General features: G+C 39.3%; 1 protein-coding gene across 1 annotated transcript in view; it reads left to right on the top strand.

The window, feature by feature from the left end:
- Positions 1 to 19,708, top strand: part of TOP1 (DNA topoisomerase I) — a 76,604-nt gene that overhangs the window by 43,967 nt on the left and 12,929 nt on the right. Inside the window, exons 6-12 of the mRNA XM_004585809.2 lie at positions 1,088 to 1,183; positions 2,302 to 2,377; positions 4,084 to 4,187; positions 13,919 to 14,034; positions 17,366 to 17,487; positions 17,890 to 18,012; positions 19,448 to 19,635. Coding sequence (XP_004585866.1) covers positions 1,088 to 1,183; positions 2,302 to 2,377; positions 4,084 to 4,187; positions 13,919 to 14,034; positions 17,366 to 17,487; positions 17,890 to 18,012; positions 19,448 to 19,635 — 825 coding nt within the window. The remainder of the gene's footprint in view (positions 1 to 1,087; positions 1,184 to 2,301; positions 2,378 to 4,083; positions 4,188 to 13,918; positions 14,035 to 17,365; positions 17,488 to 17,889; positions 18,013 to 19,447; positions 19,636 to 19,708) is intronic.

The raw sequence follows: 19,708 nt of genomic DNA, 5'->3' as shown, positions 1-19,708 counted from the left end.
ATCATTGACCTCTATGTTCACCTAGCTTGAGCTTGCTTTATTGTGAACAATCTATAGATTCTTCACTGAATCCTTTCCACATGTTTTTGACTTTAATTGTAACAATCCTAGCATCTAGCAATTTAACTATTTGGCTAAATTGTAGTGTTTCTCTTCTTGTAGATCCTCAGGGGTCTCAGTGATGGGGTGGGAGGCATACCTGTAGAAATTGGCATTTAAAGAGTGTGCTGAGGAGAGCCAAAATCTGTGCACACTACATGCTGTCGAAAGGAAGGGAGTCCAGTCTGTTAATCGGGCAACAGGGAATGCACTGTCTACTCCTGAAATGCTGAGGATATATTTTGCAGCTGAATTTGAATTATTATTCTGTCAACCCCTTCACAGACAGCAGCTCTGTGTAGGGAGCCCATTCCCTGTTTTAAGTAAGTGTAGGAAAGTTCTGAAAAGATGTCCCCAGTCAGACAGTGCTGCAAGGACCTGGTGATTATTTGTTCCTTCTTCTTGGTTGAAGATAATGGCCTCACAGAATCACTCTGTTAAACTGAGGTATGCAGAATCTCAAAAATGGTGTGGTACCTCTGTGGGTAACATAAGCCAGTTTCTAAGTAGAAAATTGAATAAGAATGGGTATGGTTAAATGCTTCGCTTCTGGACTATTCATTTAACACGTGGTTTTCTTTGGTGTTAACTTTGGTTAGTATAGCTATTTCCCTATGTAACTGGATAAATGTGTGTGTTGTTGACAAATTGTTAGAGAACTTTATAATGCCAAGTTTGAGAGAGATTTGTTTTAAAGATTTTTTTTTCTTTGTAAGGCAGAGTCAGATAGAAAGGAAGGTCATCATACAGCAGAAAAACATAGTGTCTTGTAATAAGGAGTCTAGATCCTGAATCCAAATGTTGATTGTTTATCTGTAAGTTGAGAGCTGTACTGTGTATGTCACAGGATGGTAGTGAGAGTTGAGAAAAAATGTTTATTGGAAATATTTATTAATGCATGTTATTACATTAATATCTTTAAGCTAAAGTATGTCTATTATAACGTATTTGTAATATTGAGTGATTAGCAACTGTTTTTCTTTTGTAGTCCACCACGGATTAAAGATGAACCTGAAGACGATGGCTATTTTGCTCCTCCTAAAGAGGACATAAAGCCGTTAAAGAGACCTCGAGATGAGGATGAGTGAGTGTCATTTCTTCATACTCTAGAAGGAGTTGTTTAAAGAACAAATGTGTTGTATCTTCGTAATACACAGAGAAACTGCATTGATTGGTCTTTGCTTATTTAGAATTGATGAGTAATGGATTAGAAGACATTGCATTTTGGATTAAAGCAGGGGAGGCTCAGTATAATTGTTCTTATTAAAAAGGCAGTGTGTGTGCATAACAGTTTTCAGATGTACCCATTTCAAGGATACCCAAACTACCCAAGTAGTTATTGTTGATAAATTAATTTTTCAGGGGTCCGTGTCTTTCAATACAGTGTACAGTCAGTATAAAGAAGTGATCAGATTTTCTTATCTTTAACAGTTATTTAAGGCCTATGTATACTTTTCCCAGTTAGAGATTAAATTATATTGGTTGTTTTTCAGTCGTAGAGCATAGGTTCTAAGAATCCTGAAAAGCTGCTCTTGTTGCATTTTACTATCTTTCTATCAGCTTTTCAGGATTCTTAGCTGTGAGCTCATTTGTGTTTATTCAATATAGAATTTCTTACCTCTTCTTTCTTGGTGTTTTTACTTTATGATAATCAGTGTACTATATATTTTGTTCCCAAACTTTCATCTTACAGTATTTTCTTTTCTTGTACATATCCTTCCATGCCACTTTGCTTCCAGGCCTATAAATAGTGTACATTGCTTATTTTGTTCTATATTGAGTTTATTATTATTGAGCCTTGGTCCGGCCTGCGTCAGATTATTCACCTTTTTTTTTTGTTTACACTTCTGAAGGTTTTATTTGTTTCAAAGAGTTGCAGAGGTAGAGGGAGGCACACGTGAGCACATGTACAGAGCCAGGAACTAAGTTGGAGTCTTCCGTGTATGTGGCAGAAGCCCAGGCACTCGGGGCATCTGCTGCTTTCCCCCATGAATCACCAGAGAGCTTGCAAGGCACAAATGAGTGCTCCTGAGGGGTGCTGGTGTTGCAGGCAGTGGCTGCTCCCTGCTAGTGCTACAACAGTGCCAGTCCCTGTTGCTTGACCATAGAGTACCCAGTCAGGAATAACTGCAGTCCTGCCTGTTGTGGATGAGAACGCATGAGTTGTAACTGTATTAACTGCATGTTATGTTCCCTTTCTAGTGCTGATTATAAGCCTAAGAAAATTAAAACAGAAGATATCAAGAAGGAGAAGAAGCGAAAACTAGAGGAAGAAGAGGTTGGTAAAGCAACTTAGATTCTCTGGGGCTTGAATTTAGAAGTGAAAATTTTCCCATAAAACAATATTATACCCACTGTGATTAGCTTGTCTATGTTCACCGTTCAAAAAGTCATAAATAACACCAGAAGAATCGGAATTTGTAGGACTTTGTAACTGTACTTGCTTATTAGTAAGTTCATGTCTTTGAGTATACAAATAGCAGTGATGAGCTGTTACGTATCTAATGTGGAGCCTCTTATATCCATTGTGGAGGCTGAAGACAAGCTGGATTTTTTTTAAGTATTTGAAAGGCAAATACACATAAAACATCAGAGTTGAACTACATAAATGCTAAAATCTGGGAATGCAAACATGGGTGTCAGGAACCTAGCTTCTTGACCCATCACTCCTGTTCCCAAGGTCTGTGTTAGCAGGAAGCTGTAGTGAAGAGCTGGATACAGACATACCCAGATCCTTGAATTTTAAGGTACTAGGCGAAGTGCAACTCCAAGATGAGTAGAAAATGGACAGGCTGGCTACATGGCATAGCAAGCTAATTCTTAGCATGCAGCAGCATACCATATGGGCAGATTTATAGAGCCTCCACCTACAACATGAGCATCCCATATGGGTACTGGTTAAGTTCCAAATGCTCCACTTATGACCTGGGAAAGCAGCAGAGGATGGCTCAAGTTCTTGGGCCCTGATACCCACATGGGAGACTTGGAAGAACCTCCAGACTCTTTGCTTCTGATTGACTCAGCTTTGGCTATTGTGGCCATTTGGGAGGGTGAATCAGCATTTGGAAGATCTCTCTTCTCTCCCCTTCTCTACAAATCTGCCTTCCAAATAAAAATAAGTAAATATTTAAAAAAATATATGTAAATGGGAAAAATACCTATATCCCAGGCCTACTGTCTAGCAGTGCTCTTTTAAACTTTTCTTGGATGATTATTAGAGAGTTTGGGGAGATAATGCTCTAGAGTGAAATTGCAGGTAAGTTTTCATTCATCTGTCAAGTTAAAGGATTATATCAGGAGTATTTACAGTCCTGATCTGTGTATGTTTGTACACACATATTATTTTTAAATATTTAATTGTTTTTATTGGAAAGTCAGATTTACAGAAAGGGAAGGAGATACAAAAAGATCTCCTATCTGTTGATTCAGTCCCCAAGTGGCCGCAACGGCTCAGAGCTGAACTGGTCCGAAGCCAGGAGCCAGGAGCTGCTTCTGGGTCTCCCATGCCGTTGTAGGATCCCAAGATGGGCTGTTTTCTCAGGCCACAACAGGGAGCTAGGTGGGAAGTGGGACAGCTGGAACATGAACTGGCACCTGCAAAGTAAGGACTTCAGCCACTGGGCTACTGCACTGAGCCCCTTGATAGATTTTTTTTAAAGATTTTTTTTTTCTGTATTTATAAAGCAAGTTTTTAGAGAGAGAGAGAGATCCACATCTGCTGGCTCACTGCTTAAATGACCACAATGCTAGAGCTAGGCCAATCAGAAGCCAAGAGCCTGGAGCTTCTTTTGTGTCTTCCTTGTGGGTGTAGGGTTCGAGGACTTGGGGCATCCTCTGCTCTTTTCCCAGACCATTAACAGGGAGGCTCAACCTGCCATGCCACGGTGCTGGCCTCCAGTTCTGATGTTTTATAGTTAGAGTTCTTCATGGTCGTCAAAAAAATATTTCTAGAAGTTTGGTCAGTTCTTTATTGTTTCTTTGTAGGATGGAAAATTGAAAAAACCCAAGAATAAGGATAAAGATAAAAAAGTTTCCGATGCAGATAAGAAAAAGAAGCCGAAGAAAGAAGAAGAGCAAAAATGGAAATGGTAACCTCTAGCACTGGGTAAAATGTGTGCCCTTTCATTGGCTAGCCTCATTGAGGAATAATGTTAAATTTTTAAAATCAGCAATCGTATTTGAGGGAGGAGGATTGTCTAAAAGAAATCTCTCCAGAATGACAATCTGAAATAGGTTGTCAGGTTCTAGTGAAGTGATTAACTGGCTGTAAACTTAGTAAATCTCAAAATTATGCTCCTCCCAATGGAGCATAGGGGAATGCAGAAGTAGACCTAAATAACAGTGGAAATTCAGCCTGTGAAGAAAGTGCATATGCATTTAAAACACGGAGAACACATGGATTCTTCTATAAATCATGTTGGGAAAACTGCTTACTTATTAAAACAACAGCAGCGGGGCCCGGCACCGTGGCCTAGCGGCTAAAGTCCTCACCTTGAACATGCTGGAATCCCATGTGGGTGCCAGTTCTGATCCCAGCAGCTCCGCTTCCCATCCAGCTCCCTGCTTGTGACCTGGGAAAGCAGTTGTGGACAGCCCAAATCCTTGGAACTCCACGCCTGTGTGTGAGCCCTGGCTCCTGGCTTCGGATCGGCTCAGTACTGGCCATTGTGGTCACTTGGGGAGTGAATCGTCGGTTGTAAGATCTTCCTCTCTTTCTCTCCTCCTCTCAGTATATCTGACTTTGCAATAAAAATAACTAAATCTTTAAAAAAAAAAAAAGGGCAGTCAATGAGAAATCAAAATATAAATTCAAAATCCTTTGGAAAAAACAGCAACAACATAAAATGTATATTTGTATAATTTTAGAATGGTCAAGATTTTTTGAAGGAACATGTAAATTATGTGATTGCAAAGCTTAAAATCTTAAAAAGGCAAGGGAGTACTGAGGGAGGAAATATGGTTATGTTCCTAGAAAAATATTTATCTATGAAACGCATGAAATCTGTTCTCTTAGTGTTTTTTTTTTTTAATGTTTCATATGCTGATTTTATTTAATTACATTTAATCTTGCACATTGTTGCATAATCTGTTTCTTGTATTATTCCTTTTTGGACAGAAAAGGAAATTGCATGATGTGATTTTTATTACATGTCATATTACACGTTTATCATTACATAAATGCTAATACATCAGCATACCATGACAACTAAGCTCTCTTAATGTTGACTCAACTAAATGTAAACATTTTTATGTAAATGATTAAAATGCATTGCTTACATCATTATTAACACTGTCTTAGCAATATTAACAAATACATCAATTACAATAAATACATCAGACCTCTCAATTACTTCTCTGATTTTAGGATACCTTACTTACTTTTTTTTTTTTTGGCTTGCTAAGGCTGTTTATAATTTTTTTTCTTTTTTTATTCATTTTATTATTATTATTATTATTTTATAGTACAGTTTCATATTCCCTTATCCCCTCCCCAGTTCCCTCCCTCCCAGTTCCTCTATATCATTACTAACATATAGTTCTTCATACTCAGTCATATGTCCATCATTGCGGGCCTAGACAATGGCAGAGAGTCCAGAATCCTATTGTCAAGAAATAGTAAACAGTTTCATTGTAAGTCCATCTTTGTCTGGAAGCAGAAATGCATACCACACTACATCCTCACATCTGAATGTTAGTCTCCATTTCACAGCTACTGTACATCCCCTTAAATGAAAAGTCATGATTCAAAATCAACAATAGAAAAGAGGAAATTTACAATGCCATGAAGTTAAATGACATGTTACTAGATATGATAGTCTCCATTATACAACTACTGTACATCCCCTTAAATGAAAAGTCGTGGTACAAAATCAACAAATAGAAATTTACAATGCCTGAAGTTAAATGACATGTTACTAGATATGACAGTCTCCATTACACAGCTACTGTACATCCCCTTAAATGAAGAGCCACAAAACAAAATCAACAGGAAGAAAAAAGAAATTAACAACACCAAGAAGTTAAATAACATGCTATTAAATGACTAATGTGTAGCTGAAGAAATGAAAATCAAGAACCTTCTTGAAGAAAATGATGCTATCGTATGATATACGAGTCATTGAATGATTTAATCAGAAGGAAGTGTTTTGAAGAGATGAAACTAACAGAGAATAACAAAACCTGTAACAAAAATAACAAAAACTGTGATACAGTTTCTGCTAATGTTTGTTGAAGTGTGTCTCCTCCAGACAATAAGCAGATGGGTTTTGTTTTATAATCCAGTCTACTACTCTATGATGTTTGATTGAGCTTAAGCCATTTACATTCAGAGCTTAATATACTTGGGTGTGACATTGGTCCTGTCATTTTAGGAATGGGTTGTTCATTGGTTTAGTTTTCTGTTGTCATTTTCCTGGGATGTTCTTCCCGTTTGCCTTTGGTTTTGGTAGGTGCTATTCCTCTTCTCTGCCAAGAGAACGTCTTGAAGTATCATTTGTAGGGCAGGTTTGGAAGAGGCAAATTCTTTTAGCTTTTCTTTACTGTGGAAGAATTTTATTTCATTTTCAAAGACGAAAGAAAGCTTTGCTGGATATGTTATCCTGGGCCGACAATTTTTTTCTTTTAGAATCTGGAATATGTCACTCCATTCTCTTCTTGCCTGTAGAGTTTCCTGTGAGAGATCTCCTGTGAGCTTAATTGGCATTCCTTTATATGTCAATTGATTTTTTTCACGTGCACATTTAAGAATCTTTTCCTTATGCTCAATTGAAGAGAGCTTGATGATCATATGTCGTGGTGAAGATCGCTTTTGGTCAAGCCTGTTGGGAGTTCTGTGCCCCTCCTGGAACTTGTTTCCCAATTCTTCCTCTAGATTACGGAAATTTTCCTTTATTATTTCATTAAATACATTTGCAAACTCAGCTTCTCTTTCTTTACCTTCTGGGACTCCCATAACTCTTAGATTTGGCCTCTTAATAGTGTCTTTCAATTCTTGAATACTTTTTTTGGCCTGATCCAGCTCTGCTTCCAGCTTTTTGTTTGCTTCCCCCTGGTGACAGGAAATACCTTCCAATTCTGAGATTCTTTCTTCTGTTTGCTTCATTCTGTTTTGGAGACTCTCCACTGTACTCTTAATTTGTTCTACTGTGTTCTTAATTTCTGATATACCAGCCTTGATTTGCTTTATTGCTTCCTTAAATTCTTTGAGCTCTTGCATGAGCTTCTCATTGTTGATCAGAATCTTTAAAATGAGTCTTATGGATTCTGTGTGCCCCATTTTCTCGATGTCTTCCTCCGTTAACTCTGAGATTGGCATAGGGTTTTGCTCCCTTGCAGGAGAGTTTTCGGCAATATTCATTGTGCCTTTGTCTCTTCTTTTGCTCTTGATCATTGTACTTCTGGTTAGCAGAGTCTTCTCCTTTTGGCAGGTTTCTAAGCTGTGTCACCCACAGGTCTACAATGCGATTTTACTTACTGCGGTTGGTACACAACTTTTCTTGCAGCCACTTGTGCCACAACCTCCAGCAAGTTCCAGGTCTGGGTTCTTATGTCAGATTTCCACTGTGGTCTCCACAGCCCCAGCTCTTGGCTCACCACTCACCACCTCCTGTGATACCGTGGTGAGGCTGCACCATTGTCTCTGCAACCTTTCTCCCACTTGCGGTTGGAGCAGGTCCCAGGATTAGAGACACACCAGGTGTCCTATATAATTAGGTTGTTGGTGGCGTTGATCTTGCTGGAACCTGTTGGACATAAGATCTGGGTGCCACACGGACCTATTTTGACCCGTACAATGCCACCCACAGTCAGTATTATTTTCCTGCGGGCCAGTGCAATCTCAGACCTCAGCAAATTCTCGCGAGCTCAGCACATGTGCAGTTCACTGTTGTCCCCTGCAGTCTCAAAGCTATTGCCACAGTGCCCAAAATGGCGCCTGCCGTACAACCACTAAGGTTCTTGATTTGCTGGCCGTCAGATCCAAGGGCTATCCCAGACCGACCCTGAGTGGAACCCGTAGAATGCCACGTCGTTGCAGTTCACCCAGACAGAAATGAGCTCACTCCCAGCTCAGCGCATGCTCAGCCCTCTCCTTCGTCCTTTCCTTCTTACGCAAAATGGCGCCCAATTCAGCTCTGGGGGACTGACTGGACTGTGAAATCCACTCTGTTCTCGCACTGCCCATCTGAGATCCGCTGCTCTGTCTCTGCTCCTGGTCAAATCAAACGGACCAGCAGAACGGACAGTTCTTTGTCTGGGTTCACCACCCGAACTCCCAGTGAAAGTCCGTTCCCACCTGGGTGCTGGCGGAGTTCTGGCTGCTGTGGAGTTCAGATCGCCGTGCTGGAGTATCAGTCTCTGCAACACCACACCGTTGTGTCCGCTGCTTTCCTGTGTCTGTCAGTCTCCAGGTACCCCTCTGCTGTTGTTCTGTCCTTTCCTATTTCCTGAAACATGTTCTCTCTGCTTCATCCTGGTTAAATGTTTTTCCATCTGTATAAACGTGTCCTTACCCTATTCCGCCATCTTGATTCTCCTCTCTTAGTGTTAATGAAATTAAATGAGTGAGCCTAAGGATAGGATTTATAAATTTGATAAATTAAAATTAAATTTCTTTGTGGCAAACAATTTATTTCCATTAAATCCTCAGGAAAAACACTTGTAGTAGAAATGGTTAGCATTCATAATATTGAAAAATTAGCAGTTTAATTAAAAGTGAGGAGGAGTTCATTAGAAAAGAAGTGGTTAATATCTTAAAATGTGAATATTTCACAAGTATTCATAAATAAAAAGAAACATATTAGAAATTTAGTATCTTTGTTTAATACCACCCAGGGAATAATTAATTAATGAAAATATGTAGATTGTGAATATGAGATGCATTTTTTATGTGGAAGGTTCATATAGTCTTTGAGTACCATTGGGTAATAACACAGGTTAAGTTACTTTAAAATTACGTTCAGGATTTATTCTTCGTGATTGTTGTGTCGTTTTTCTAGAAAGTCAGAGACTATTGGTGGAGATCTTTGATCATTATTTCACAGGTCGGCTGCTCACCATGGCAACAATGGGTTTTCCCACAGGGGTGACAGATAGCCAGGCATTTGAGCCATCAGCAGCTACCTCCTAAGGTGTTTGCGTATCAGTAGGACGCTGGATTGGAAGTGGAAGCCAGGAACAGAGCTAGGCTGTCTGCTGTGGAGTGTGAGCATCCACGCAGCATCTGTACCAAATCCAGTAGAGATATGCTGTAGCTGCTGCTGATTTGTATTTATGTTAGAAAATTCTCAATTCACAGGTTGATTTCTTAGAAAAATGGAATTCTCCTTTGCCTCTTTTTCTCACTGCCATTTTCATTTCTAGCTTAGTGGTGATCACTATTCATAGTTTGGCAGGTGGCCTCCACACCCATTTGTATGCATTTACTATATGACTTTTATCACTGAGAACAGAGATGTCTTTAGTACTTTAGAGAAAAGAGCAATCAATGACAAGGGAGGTGGTTGAGAGTGGCTGAAACATGGCAGAACGGTGACTGCTGTGTGATCGTTTTGATAGGAAGCTGTGACTTCAAAAGTGAACTTGTAGAATAGGAAAACAACAAAGCAGAGAAATTCTTGCCGTTTTTAGAGGTTGTAGTCCAGGTCCTCATTTTCATTTCACTTTGTTCTTTGAACCTAATCAAAGGTTTTCACTGATCTTTCTCAAATTGTGTTTTTTAGTGAAAGGCTTCTGTGACCTTAGTAAAATAATTTTCAAGAAATAATAGTATAAATTGGTGATTATTGTTGGATAGATCTCAGCATGTCTCAGGGTTCTGTGGCAGTGTCCAGTGAATGAGCAAGGTACTTGTTTGTCATTCTGAGTTCTGCTGTCTCTGCTTTTGCTTTGGCGCCTGGGCTCTTTGCTTACGCAGGTGCTCATTCTTACTGAGGTCTCGCCTCGTGTGTGCAGTTAGGTGTCCTAGAGGAATCTAGTAACTTAATTTTGCTTTCGTGGTTGAAGTCAATGTTAGTACACATAATTTCTGAGAAAACATAGTTGTTGGTTTTTTCTTGATTTTCTTTAAAGGCAAATTGCCTGATCTTCAGCTAAAGATGATTGGTTTCAGGATGAGCAGTTCTTTGCTACAGCTTCTAAGGTACGCCTTTTAAAAAGTCTGAATGTTAAAGTTCTCCCATTCTTATACAATACTTCATGGCACAGTAACTTTAGAAGTAGAGATTGGACTGCGGATCCTCTCTACTAATAACTGCTTATTGCATTCTGAAGTAAGTACAGCTTGCTCTAGTATTGCTTCTATGTCTCTAGGTCTCTGCTGTATCCTGTTTTTCCTATAGAAAATAGTGTCACAAGTGACGGCAGCATGTTCATGCCCTTTTCTGAAAAGCTGCTGAATCCAGATGATTTGTTTTAACTGTTACCCATTGTTTTTGGCTCTGTATTGGATTAAGTGCACTTCTCTGTCAGGACTGATCTGTTTAAAACTAACTTGCAAGTTTTAAAGATTTAGAAATTAAGGAGCTGGTGTGATGGCTCAATGGCTAATCCTTTACCTATAAAAGCCAGCATCCCTTATGGGTGTTGGTTCAAGTCTTGGTTGCTCCATTGCTGATCCAGCTCCCTGTTTGTGGCCTGGGAAAGCCGTGGAGGACGGCCCAAAGTCTTGGATTCCTGCACCGGCATGGGAGACCCAGAAGAAGCTCTTGGCTCTGGAGCAGCTCAGCTGTAGCCATAAGGGACATTTGGGAAGTGAAACAGTGGATGGGAGACTATAAATCTGCCTTTCCAGTAAAAATAAATAAATCTTTAGAAAAGTATTAAAATGTATTAGTTCACTGCTGATGGAGAAGTTTTCTGCCGCTCCTTCTCTAAAATCAACTTTCCAATAAAAGTAAATAAGTCAAAATAATTTGGGGGGTTTATTACTTGAGTTACATTGCTTGAATTTTTGGTTAACAAAAGTACACTGAGGAAATAGGAGTACAATACATGATAGTGTTGAAAGATCAAGACCCAAAAATGCTATCAAATAATAATGATGAGACATAAATTGTTTAATTGCTGAGATGAGTTTCTAGAGAGCTGTAGCGAGTAACATTTCTGAATTACTGAACTTGAAATAATAAGACCACTGTTTGGCACAGATTAAGTGGCTCCCTATGACACAAGATTCCATAATACAACTTCAGTTCAAGTCTTAGCGGTTCTGTTTTTGATCAGACTCCTTGTAATGCACCTGGGGAAGCAGTAGAAGATGACACAGCACTTGGACCCCTGTAACAAATGTGGGACACCTACATGGAAGGGGACCTAAACTGTTGGAACTTGGTGCAGAGTGAACCAGTGGATGGAAGAGTGATGGAATGCTTGCTCTCTCTTGCCCTCTCTGCCTTTCATATGAACAAATCTTTAAAACATTAAAAACTTTAAAGAATTAATTTTATAGTAACCACAACATATTTAACTCCCAAAAACTTGATTATAGTCATGTGCAGCTTTGTTTCCTGTCTTACATAAATTTCTAGCACTTTTTTAAAAATCTTCCCCTTTTCAAGGAGATTTTATTATAAATTCCCAACCTTACTTGAATTTGTAAGCCACAGGGAATTTATTTTGACATCTAAGTATGTGTCTTTGTTTGTTTTTGGTGTGTGTGTGTGTTTGATCAGGATTCATTTGGGCCTGGCATTGTGGTTCAATGTATAAACCTCCCACCTGCGATGCCAGCTTCCCATATGGTTGACTAGTTTGTGTCCCTGCCGCTCCCCTTGCTGACAAGCTCCCTGCTGATGGCCTGGGGGAAGCAGTGGAAGATGGCTGAAGTGTAGAGGCTGCTGTCACCCATGTTGGAGACCTGGAAGAAGCTCTTGGCTTCAGTTTGCCCCGATGCTGACCATTGTGGCCGTCTGGGGAGTGAATCAGTAGGTGGAAGGTATCTCTTTGTAACTCTTTCAGAATAAACAAAACAGTTTTTAGAAAAAATTAGCAAGTTTTCTATTAAAATTGAGAGACAGGAAGTTTCTTCCACCTATTGAAACACTGCCCAAATTTCTTGCAGTAGCCCGTGTCAGCAGTCTGTGTCTTCCACCTGGGTGGCAAGAACCTGGCTACTTGGGCCTTGTCTACTTCATCCTGGGGTCAGATGAAGATTTTAAAGTATGAATTACTAGAATAATACTAGGAAGTTAATTTTGTTAAATGTGATCATAGTAGTTTGGTGGCAGGAAGAAACATACTGAAGACATTGCCTGCTGTCTCCCAGTGTGTGTTATCAGGAAGCTGACATTGGGAGTAGAACCAGTCCTAGAGCCTAGGCACCTTTATAGGGGATGCAGGCACCCCAGACACCTTAAGGGTGTTTGGGTACATTGTTTGTGTTTTTAACTTACTTTAAATGCAGAGAGCTAGAGTTAGATTTTCTAGTCACTGGTTTGTGTCTCAGCTGCAATAGCTGGTACTGAGCCAGCCAAAAATCAAAAGCCAAGAATTTTGTCTAGGTCTTTTACATGGTGGCAGTATGTAATGGCAGTGTTCCAAGTGGTGTCTTGACCATATGTGCAGCATCTGCCTACAGAAAACTTGCTGAAATATTTAGCATCAGAACTGTACTTAGCTTTGATACGGTTCAGCCAAGATTGGAAACTTAACAAAGTAGTAACAGTGAAAAATAGGTGGTGGCTGTGTTGTATTAATGATGAAATTGAAACATTAACAGATTATTGCCACCAAGCTTTAGATGCATTTATCAGTGTCTGCTAGATAGTTTGAGGTAAGCTGTACATACTCAGTATGCTCCAGTTGGGGCTACTGTTTTCTAGTTTTATTATATTAATGCACTTTCTCATGGGATTATTTCCTCCGATACCTTTTCAAATAACATCTCCACTTTCAGGATACCTTTTTCTACATACCAGCAAATTTATCCCCTCAGATTTTTTTTTTAAGGTTTGTTTTTATTGGAAAGGCAGATCATATTTATAGAGAAGAGAGACAGAAAGAGCCCCTATTCTCTTGTTCAGAAACTTCCCAAATGTGGCAACGGCCCGAGCTGACCTGAAGAAGCTCCCAGCTTCCTGCCGGCTTAGCTCTGGTCCTTAACAGCCATTTGTGGGGTGAGCCTGTGGGTGGGAGATGTCTGTTTCTCCTTCTTGCTCTATAACTTTGCCTTTCCAATGAAAACAAAACGAGGACAAAAAGCTGGTCTGGCTCAGTGGCTATATCTTTTCCTTGTAAACACTGGGAACCCATATGCACTGGTTTGTGTCCCAGTTGCTCCAATCTTTTTCAGCTTCCAGCTTGTGTACTGGGTAAGCAGTAAAGAAGGATGGCCCAAAGTCTTGGGACCCAACAGCCAGGAAGAAGCTCCTGACTCCTGGCTTCGGATTGGGTCAGCTGGAGCCACCTGGGGAGTGAACAGGCAGAGTGACGATCTTTTTGTCTCTCCTCTCCATAAATCTGATCTGCCTTTCCAATAAAAATAAATCTTTAAAACAAAAAATCTCTAGTATGTATTGTGATATACTGTGACAGCCGTATGGTAGAACAACTGTTTCCATTTCTATATCTGCCACTTGATTCTGAGTTCCTTGATGAACTAGGATTTATCTTTAGATCTATGAACTGAAATGTTAAATGTATTTTCTCCATTCATTTGCATATTTCATCTTGTGAATGTTGATGTCTTGAAAATGAAAGACTTGGTTGTAGAGGTGTCATTCCAGATCACCACTCACTTGAGCAGATTAGCATTTAGTAGGTAATGAACTCTGTGCTAGGGGGAAAGTGATTGCTAAATGAAGTTGTGCCTTTTCTTTGAAAGGTGGGAAGAAGAACGCTATCCTGAAGGCATTAAATGGAAATTCCTAGAACATAAAGGTCCTGTATTTGCTCCACCATATGAGCCACTTCCGGACAGTGTCAAGTTTTACTATGATGGTGAGTTGTTATAAGAATGTCTAATTCTTAGCCAAGAGTCTGCTTACTGATAAAAAGTGAGAAAGATTCTGTCCTGGATAATCCGTTTTTGTTTCATTGTTTCATTTTTGTGTGGTTTGGTGGAAGAACCAACATGTGTTGCTATTTCTTTCTTTTCTATCCTTTTTTATAGGTGAGCTCAAAAAAAATTTTTTTTAAGATTTATTTTATCTTTACGGGAAGGTCAGATATACAGAGAAGAGGAGAGACAGAGGAAGAACTTCTGTCCATTGATTCACTCCCCAAGTGGTGCAATAGCTGGAACCACACTGATCTGAAGCCAGGAGGCAGGAACCTCCTCCAGGTCTCCCACGCGGGTGCAGGGTCCCAAGACTTTGGGCCGTCCTAAACTGCCCAGGCCTCAAACAGGGAACTGGATAGGAAGTGGGTCTGTTGGGATAGGAGCCGGTGCCCATCTGGGATCCCGGCATTTGCAAGGCGAGGACTTTAGCCATTAGGTTACTATTGCCAAGCCTGTGTTATTTCTTAAAAGGCTTTTTGATACTGAATATGTGCATCGAGAAAGGGGCTCTTAGTTTTTATAGTCCGAAAAAAATGGAGTCATCTGCATGACTCGGAGCACATGGTCTGTAAGCTGGAGGCTTTTAACTGAACTTCATTTCTAGAGAGCTACTCTGGAAGAAGAATCATCAGAAAACCTCCCCTAAAATGGTAGTATTTTATTTAGTGTTAATAACACAAGATAGAAAGCTGCTTATCAGTGCTTAGTTAAATCTTTATGGGCTTAAAATTCCTCCAAGGTTGTCCTGGATCCATTTAATACTTAAAATTGAATACTTCTGAAGTTTCTGGTACACTGACCAAGAAAAATTGATAAACACTGGGCAGCTCTGTATAAAATAATCAGTGGCAAACATTCAAGAGAATTCTGGTGCATCTCCCTGCCCACCAGCAGTAAGCTCAGGGTTACAGATCCTTACAGGTGTAGGTAATTTATACTAAAGAGCTGCATCTGTAAGTGAGGAGAGAGTCAATCCTGCTGTATTGAAACTTGTTCTTCAAAATGGTGTATCCAGTGACTATACTCGTGACACGAAGGCATTCTTGTCCTTTAATGGATAGTTTTAGCGACTAATGGCCTAGCAGAACCCTTTGTCTCAGTGGAAAATGATTGACCTGCGTTGATCAGAGTACACATGATGGTTTTTTCTTTAACCTTTACACTGAAGATTGTCATTCCTAGACAATCTTTACTATGACTTGGAGTCAACATTCTTGATGGAAAGAAAGGGTCTAAGACCATGAAGATAACTTGTTACAGCTGTAGGTGTTTTGTAGCCTTGGTCTGGCTGAGATCTCTAGAAAACTCAGAAGATCAAAACCTTACTTGCAGGTTCAAGGTTAGAGAGAAAAACTATATGCCTTAATCTAAGGCTTCTTTTTAAGGTGGTAAGTCAAGGCCTAGACTAGACAACTGACCACTGTAGTTTCTTACTAGTTCTCCGTTGTAGGGGCACCAGGTCCAGGACTAGCATTTTAGTCTTCCTTCTGGGATTTCTTTTGCTTGTCTGTCTTAATCTCACACTGTTCAGTAAGTGAAGAAGTTGCGTTTGACTTGACTTTAGTCTATTTTAAGTGCTGCCTACTCTGGAGGAGAATTCTGATTCCTTCAGAGCCTGCAGGAGAGGTGGGAGAAGGACTCGGCTGAAGCCTGAAGTTGCTAAGGAAGTTTTAGGCTCTGACTCAGCAGTTTCCTTATCCACCAAGTACTGCCATTGCCAGGAGCCTTCTCATCCTCCTCCCCCTACTCTGCTGACAGGAATTGTCATTTTATTCTTAACTAATCAGCCAAAATAGGAATCATTGCAAGTGTATCCTTCCCTGGGATAGAGTCCCATGAAATAGCCCAAAGAGTCCATTCCCACCCCCCCCAAATGTTGTTAGTATTTTGTTTATACTAAATAGATGAGTTTATGTTGTTCTTTCCATTTATTTAGTTGATTCTTAGCAACTTAATGTTTTCTCTTATGTTGGAAACGTGGTTCTGAGTTGACTGAAGGAATTTTTAAAAACAGGAAATCTTTGAATCCAACCACTCCTCCGCAGTGTCTTGAAGCTGATGTCTCAAAGGCTTAGAAGGGAAAACTGCGCCACCTGTTGACTTGTTGTATAGGGCAGGTTCTGTCGCCACATTTTTTATTTTCTGCCCTTCATTACTACAGTCGGGGATGATGACTTTTTTCTAATGACCATTAGGCAAGATGTCTTCTAAGTTTTGACCTTATCGATTTCTGGTTGAGTTTTTGTTTTCTGAAATGAATGTGGAAAATATTAGCGAATTATTAATATTTATATGATAGTAAGGCTGTAGAATTACATTTGCATAATAGCAAAATGCTATTATGGGCTGGATTAGTTCCAGATGATCTTGAAAATTGGATTTGAAGAAAAAAAATGGAAAATAACAAGACTAGGGATAGTGTTAGCAGTATTCCATTTTAAAATCCATTAAACTTGATTAGTACTTGTTCTATTCAGTTGGCATTCATGGTTTCCTGAACAGTTAGCAGCTTTCCTTGTCAAATGTCCAGGTTCCTTTAGAATAGCTTTTTTATGGGAAAACTTGGATAGTGCAAGCATGCATCGTGCTGTGGATGAATCCTGTTCCTTGAGCGAGGTCGTCTCAGAACACCTGTACCCCTGAGCAGTGCTTTGCAAGTTCTGCTGTGTGCTATCACAATGCAGTCTCTGACTCAGTAGGTAGAGTCCAACATGGCGCATGTCTGACAGAATGCACATTGATATTGATGCTGGCAATCTGTCAAGACACTACAGCTGGCCTAGCAAGGTTCTAGAGGGTGGGCTTATTTAGGATTTTCATATGGGAAGTCTGGGCTTGCCTGCTGTTCACTGTGTGTGCCACCCACCTAAGTTTGAAGAAGAAAGATACCTGTTTCTTCACAATTCCCTTCTTTCATTATGTTCCCTGTTCTTTCCTGCTTAGCTTGGCAATGGCAAGAATGTCTTTGAAGATTTGATTTTTAAAAAATTGAACAGGTATAAAGTACATTGAAAGGAAAAGGAGGTGTGGTTGGGCCTTCACAAGGTCCTCAGCAGAAACGTGGGGATAATGCACAGATAGTGAGCAGGTAAATGTCTTATAGAGGGGAAGGAGAATTTGTATGTGCAGATACAAAGCAGTACACTGGTGGTGTTGGTCTGTGTCACCAGATACATAATATTCTCTGAGAAGGTGAACCATTAATTTAAAAAGTCTCCAGTGCTCAGCATTGGTATTTAGAACACTTTTTGGAACCACCTTTCTTTCCAGGTAAAGCCATGAAGCTGAGCCCCAAAGCGGAAGAAGTTGCTACATTCTTTGCAAAAATGCTTGACCATGAATATACTACTAATGAAATATTTAGAAAAAATTTCTTTAAGGACTGGAGGAAGGTATTGTAGATCTTATTTTAATATTCTAGAATCTTACAGAATGTTGATTTACTGCCAAGTACAAAGTGTAACTTTTTCAGAAAGTTCCCTAATGTAAAATTTTAATTTTAAATTATAGGTTTAATATATTTTTGGTCTCTTCATTTACTATATTATATACTTTTAAAAATCTAGCTAGCAGTTTGGTCTTACAGTGTGGGAAGTCTAACAATTTAAAAAATGCACATTTTATAATAGCATGTTGTACAATTGTACATGTGTTTTCCAAACTTCACTAAAATGAAATGGATAGCTCTCCAGATACTTCTGACTGAAAAAATCATGCTTTGCTGTAATGGAAAAGAAATCCACTCACTTAACAGTATATTTACATTTTTATATCTCTGCTTTTCTTTTGACTAGGAAATGACCAATGAAGAGAAGAATACTATCACCAGTCTAAGCAAATGTGATTTCAACCCTATGAGCCAGTATTTCAAAGCCCAATCAGAAGCTCGAAAACAGATGAGCAAGGAAGAGAAACAGGTGCTACATACTTTATGAACTCTGTGGCAAATCTCAAAATACTGATTAGTTACCTGCAAATAACTCCTATTAGATATTATACATAGTTGCTTACTTACATGTATCATGTGTCTGCTTTTATCCAGTTGTGATAGGAACTATTGTGTGGCCCTCAAGCCTAAAATACTTTCTGTCTAAAAAATTTTCCAACCCAATATTTTTTTTCCTTAAAGATTTATTTTTTTTATTTAAAAGACAGAGTTAGAGATCTTCATCCACTAGCTCATTCTTGAAATCGCAGCAACAGCTAAGGTAGGGCCAGGTTGAAACTTAAAGCCAGGAACTCCATACAGGTCTCCTGCATAGGTGACAGAAGCTAAGACATTTACTACTCATTAGGTGGATCAGAAGTGGAGCAACTGAGACCTGAATGAATACTAAGGGAACGCTGGCTTTGTAGCGACCATCTTAATTTGTTGTTAATTTGGCCCCTACCAGTTCCTAATCTTGAGGGCTCTAAGATAGAATTTCATTTTTCCTAATCAAAGATACAGAAGTTAAGGATCTTTAATAAATTTTTTTATACTTAAAAAGCTTTGTCTTTTTCAATTTCATAAGAGTTATCACTTCTCTTAGACTTTTAATTATAACTCATTATTTGTTACATGCAAAATTACACAGTAGAGGTCAGGTGTTTACACATCAGTTGACATGGGGGATGTCCACATCCTGTACAGAGTGCCTGGCTGAAGTCCTGGTTACTACACTTCTAATCCAGGTTTCAACTAATGTATACTATGCGAGATTGTACGTCAGGGATGGAAAACCTTTTTTTGGGTTCAGATCAGTCGGATATTTAGAACATCTTTTGTGGGCATACAAAATTGTGAACTTAAAAATTAGCCTATTCTGGATATACTGAGTTTAGAGAAGACCAAAACTGATGATTTCAAAGGCTTGGTATGACTTGTGGGCCAGACTTCCCCACCTCTGCACTAGGTGATGTCTGAAGTAGTCAAATCCCTGTCACCCACTTGGAAAAGCCAGATTGAGTTCCAGGCTCCTGACCCTTAACCCAGTCCTGGCTATTGTACACATTTGGACAGTATACTAGTAGAAAGAAGACCTGTGTTTCTATTTTTCTACCTTTTAAATAAAATGTAAATTAAGAAGTTACATTTAAAATATGAAAATATGCTGATAAAACAATCATACTAACTCCTTTAAGATACGAGGATTGATTTTGGATCTGTAAGTCAAACTTTATAGGTTGGTGATTTGGAGAATTTTATTGGATATACTTAGCTGAAAATTCCAGTAAAGCCTTTTCCTTTATTTAAACTCAATTTCTTGGTGATAATTAGGCTTTTCTCTACCTTTACTATTTGTCCTACAAGAGATAAAAATATGTGAGTAGAGAATGTCAATTTGTATTCATTTTGGTTTCTTCTTTCAGAAAATCAAAGAAGAGAATGAAAAAATACTCAAAGAATATGGCTTCTGTATTATGGATAATCATAGAGAGAGGATTGCCAACTTCAAGATTGAACCTCCTGGGCTTTTTCGTGGGCGTGGCAACCATCCTAAGATGGGCATGCTGAAAAGGCGGATCATGCCAGAGGATATAATCATCAATTGTAGCAAGTGAGCAACTAGTATTCTTCTGGGCCAGAAATGAGGTGGAAGCCTTCCTGTGTAGTTGGTACCTGGGGATATC

Source organism: Ochotona princeps, chromosome 22, assembly GCF_030435755.1.
Source record: "Ochotona princeps isolate mOchPri1 chromosome 22, mOchPri1.hap1, whole genome shotgun sequence".
Lineage (NCBI taxonomy): Eukaryota > Metazoa > Chordata > Mammalia > Lagomorpha > Ochotonidae > Ochotona > Ochotona princeps.
Note: the sequence above shows the minus strand (reverse complement) of the source record. Positions and strands in the feature narration are given on the sequence as shown.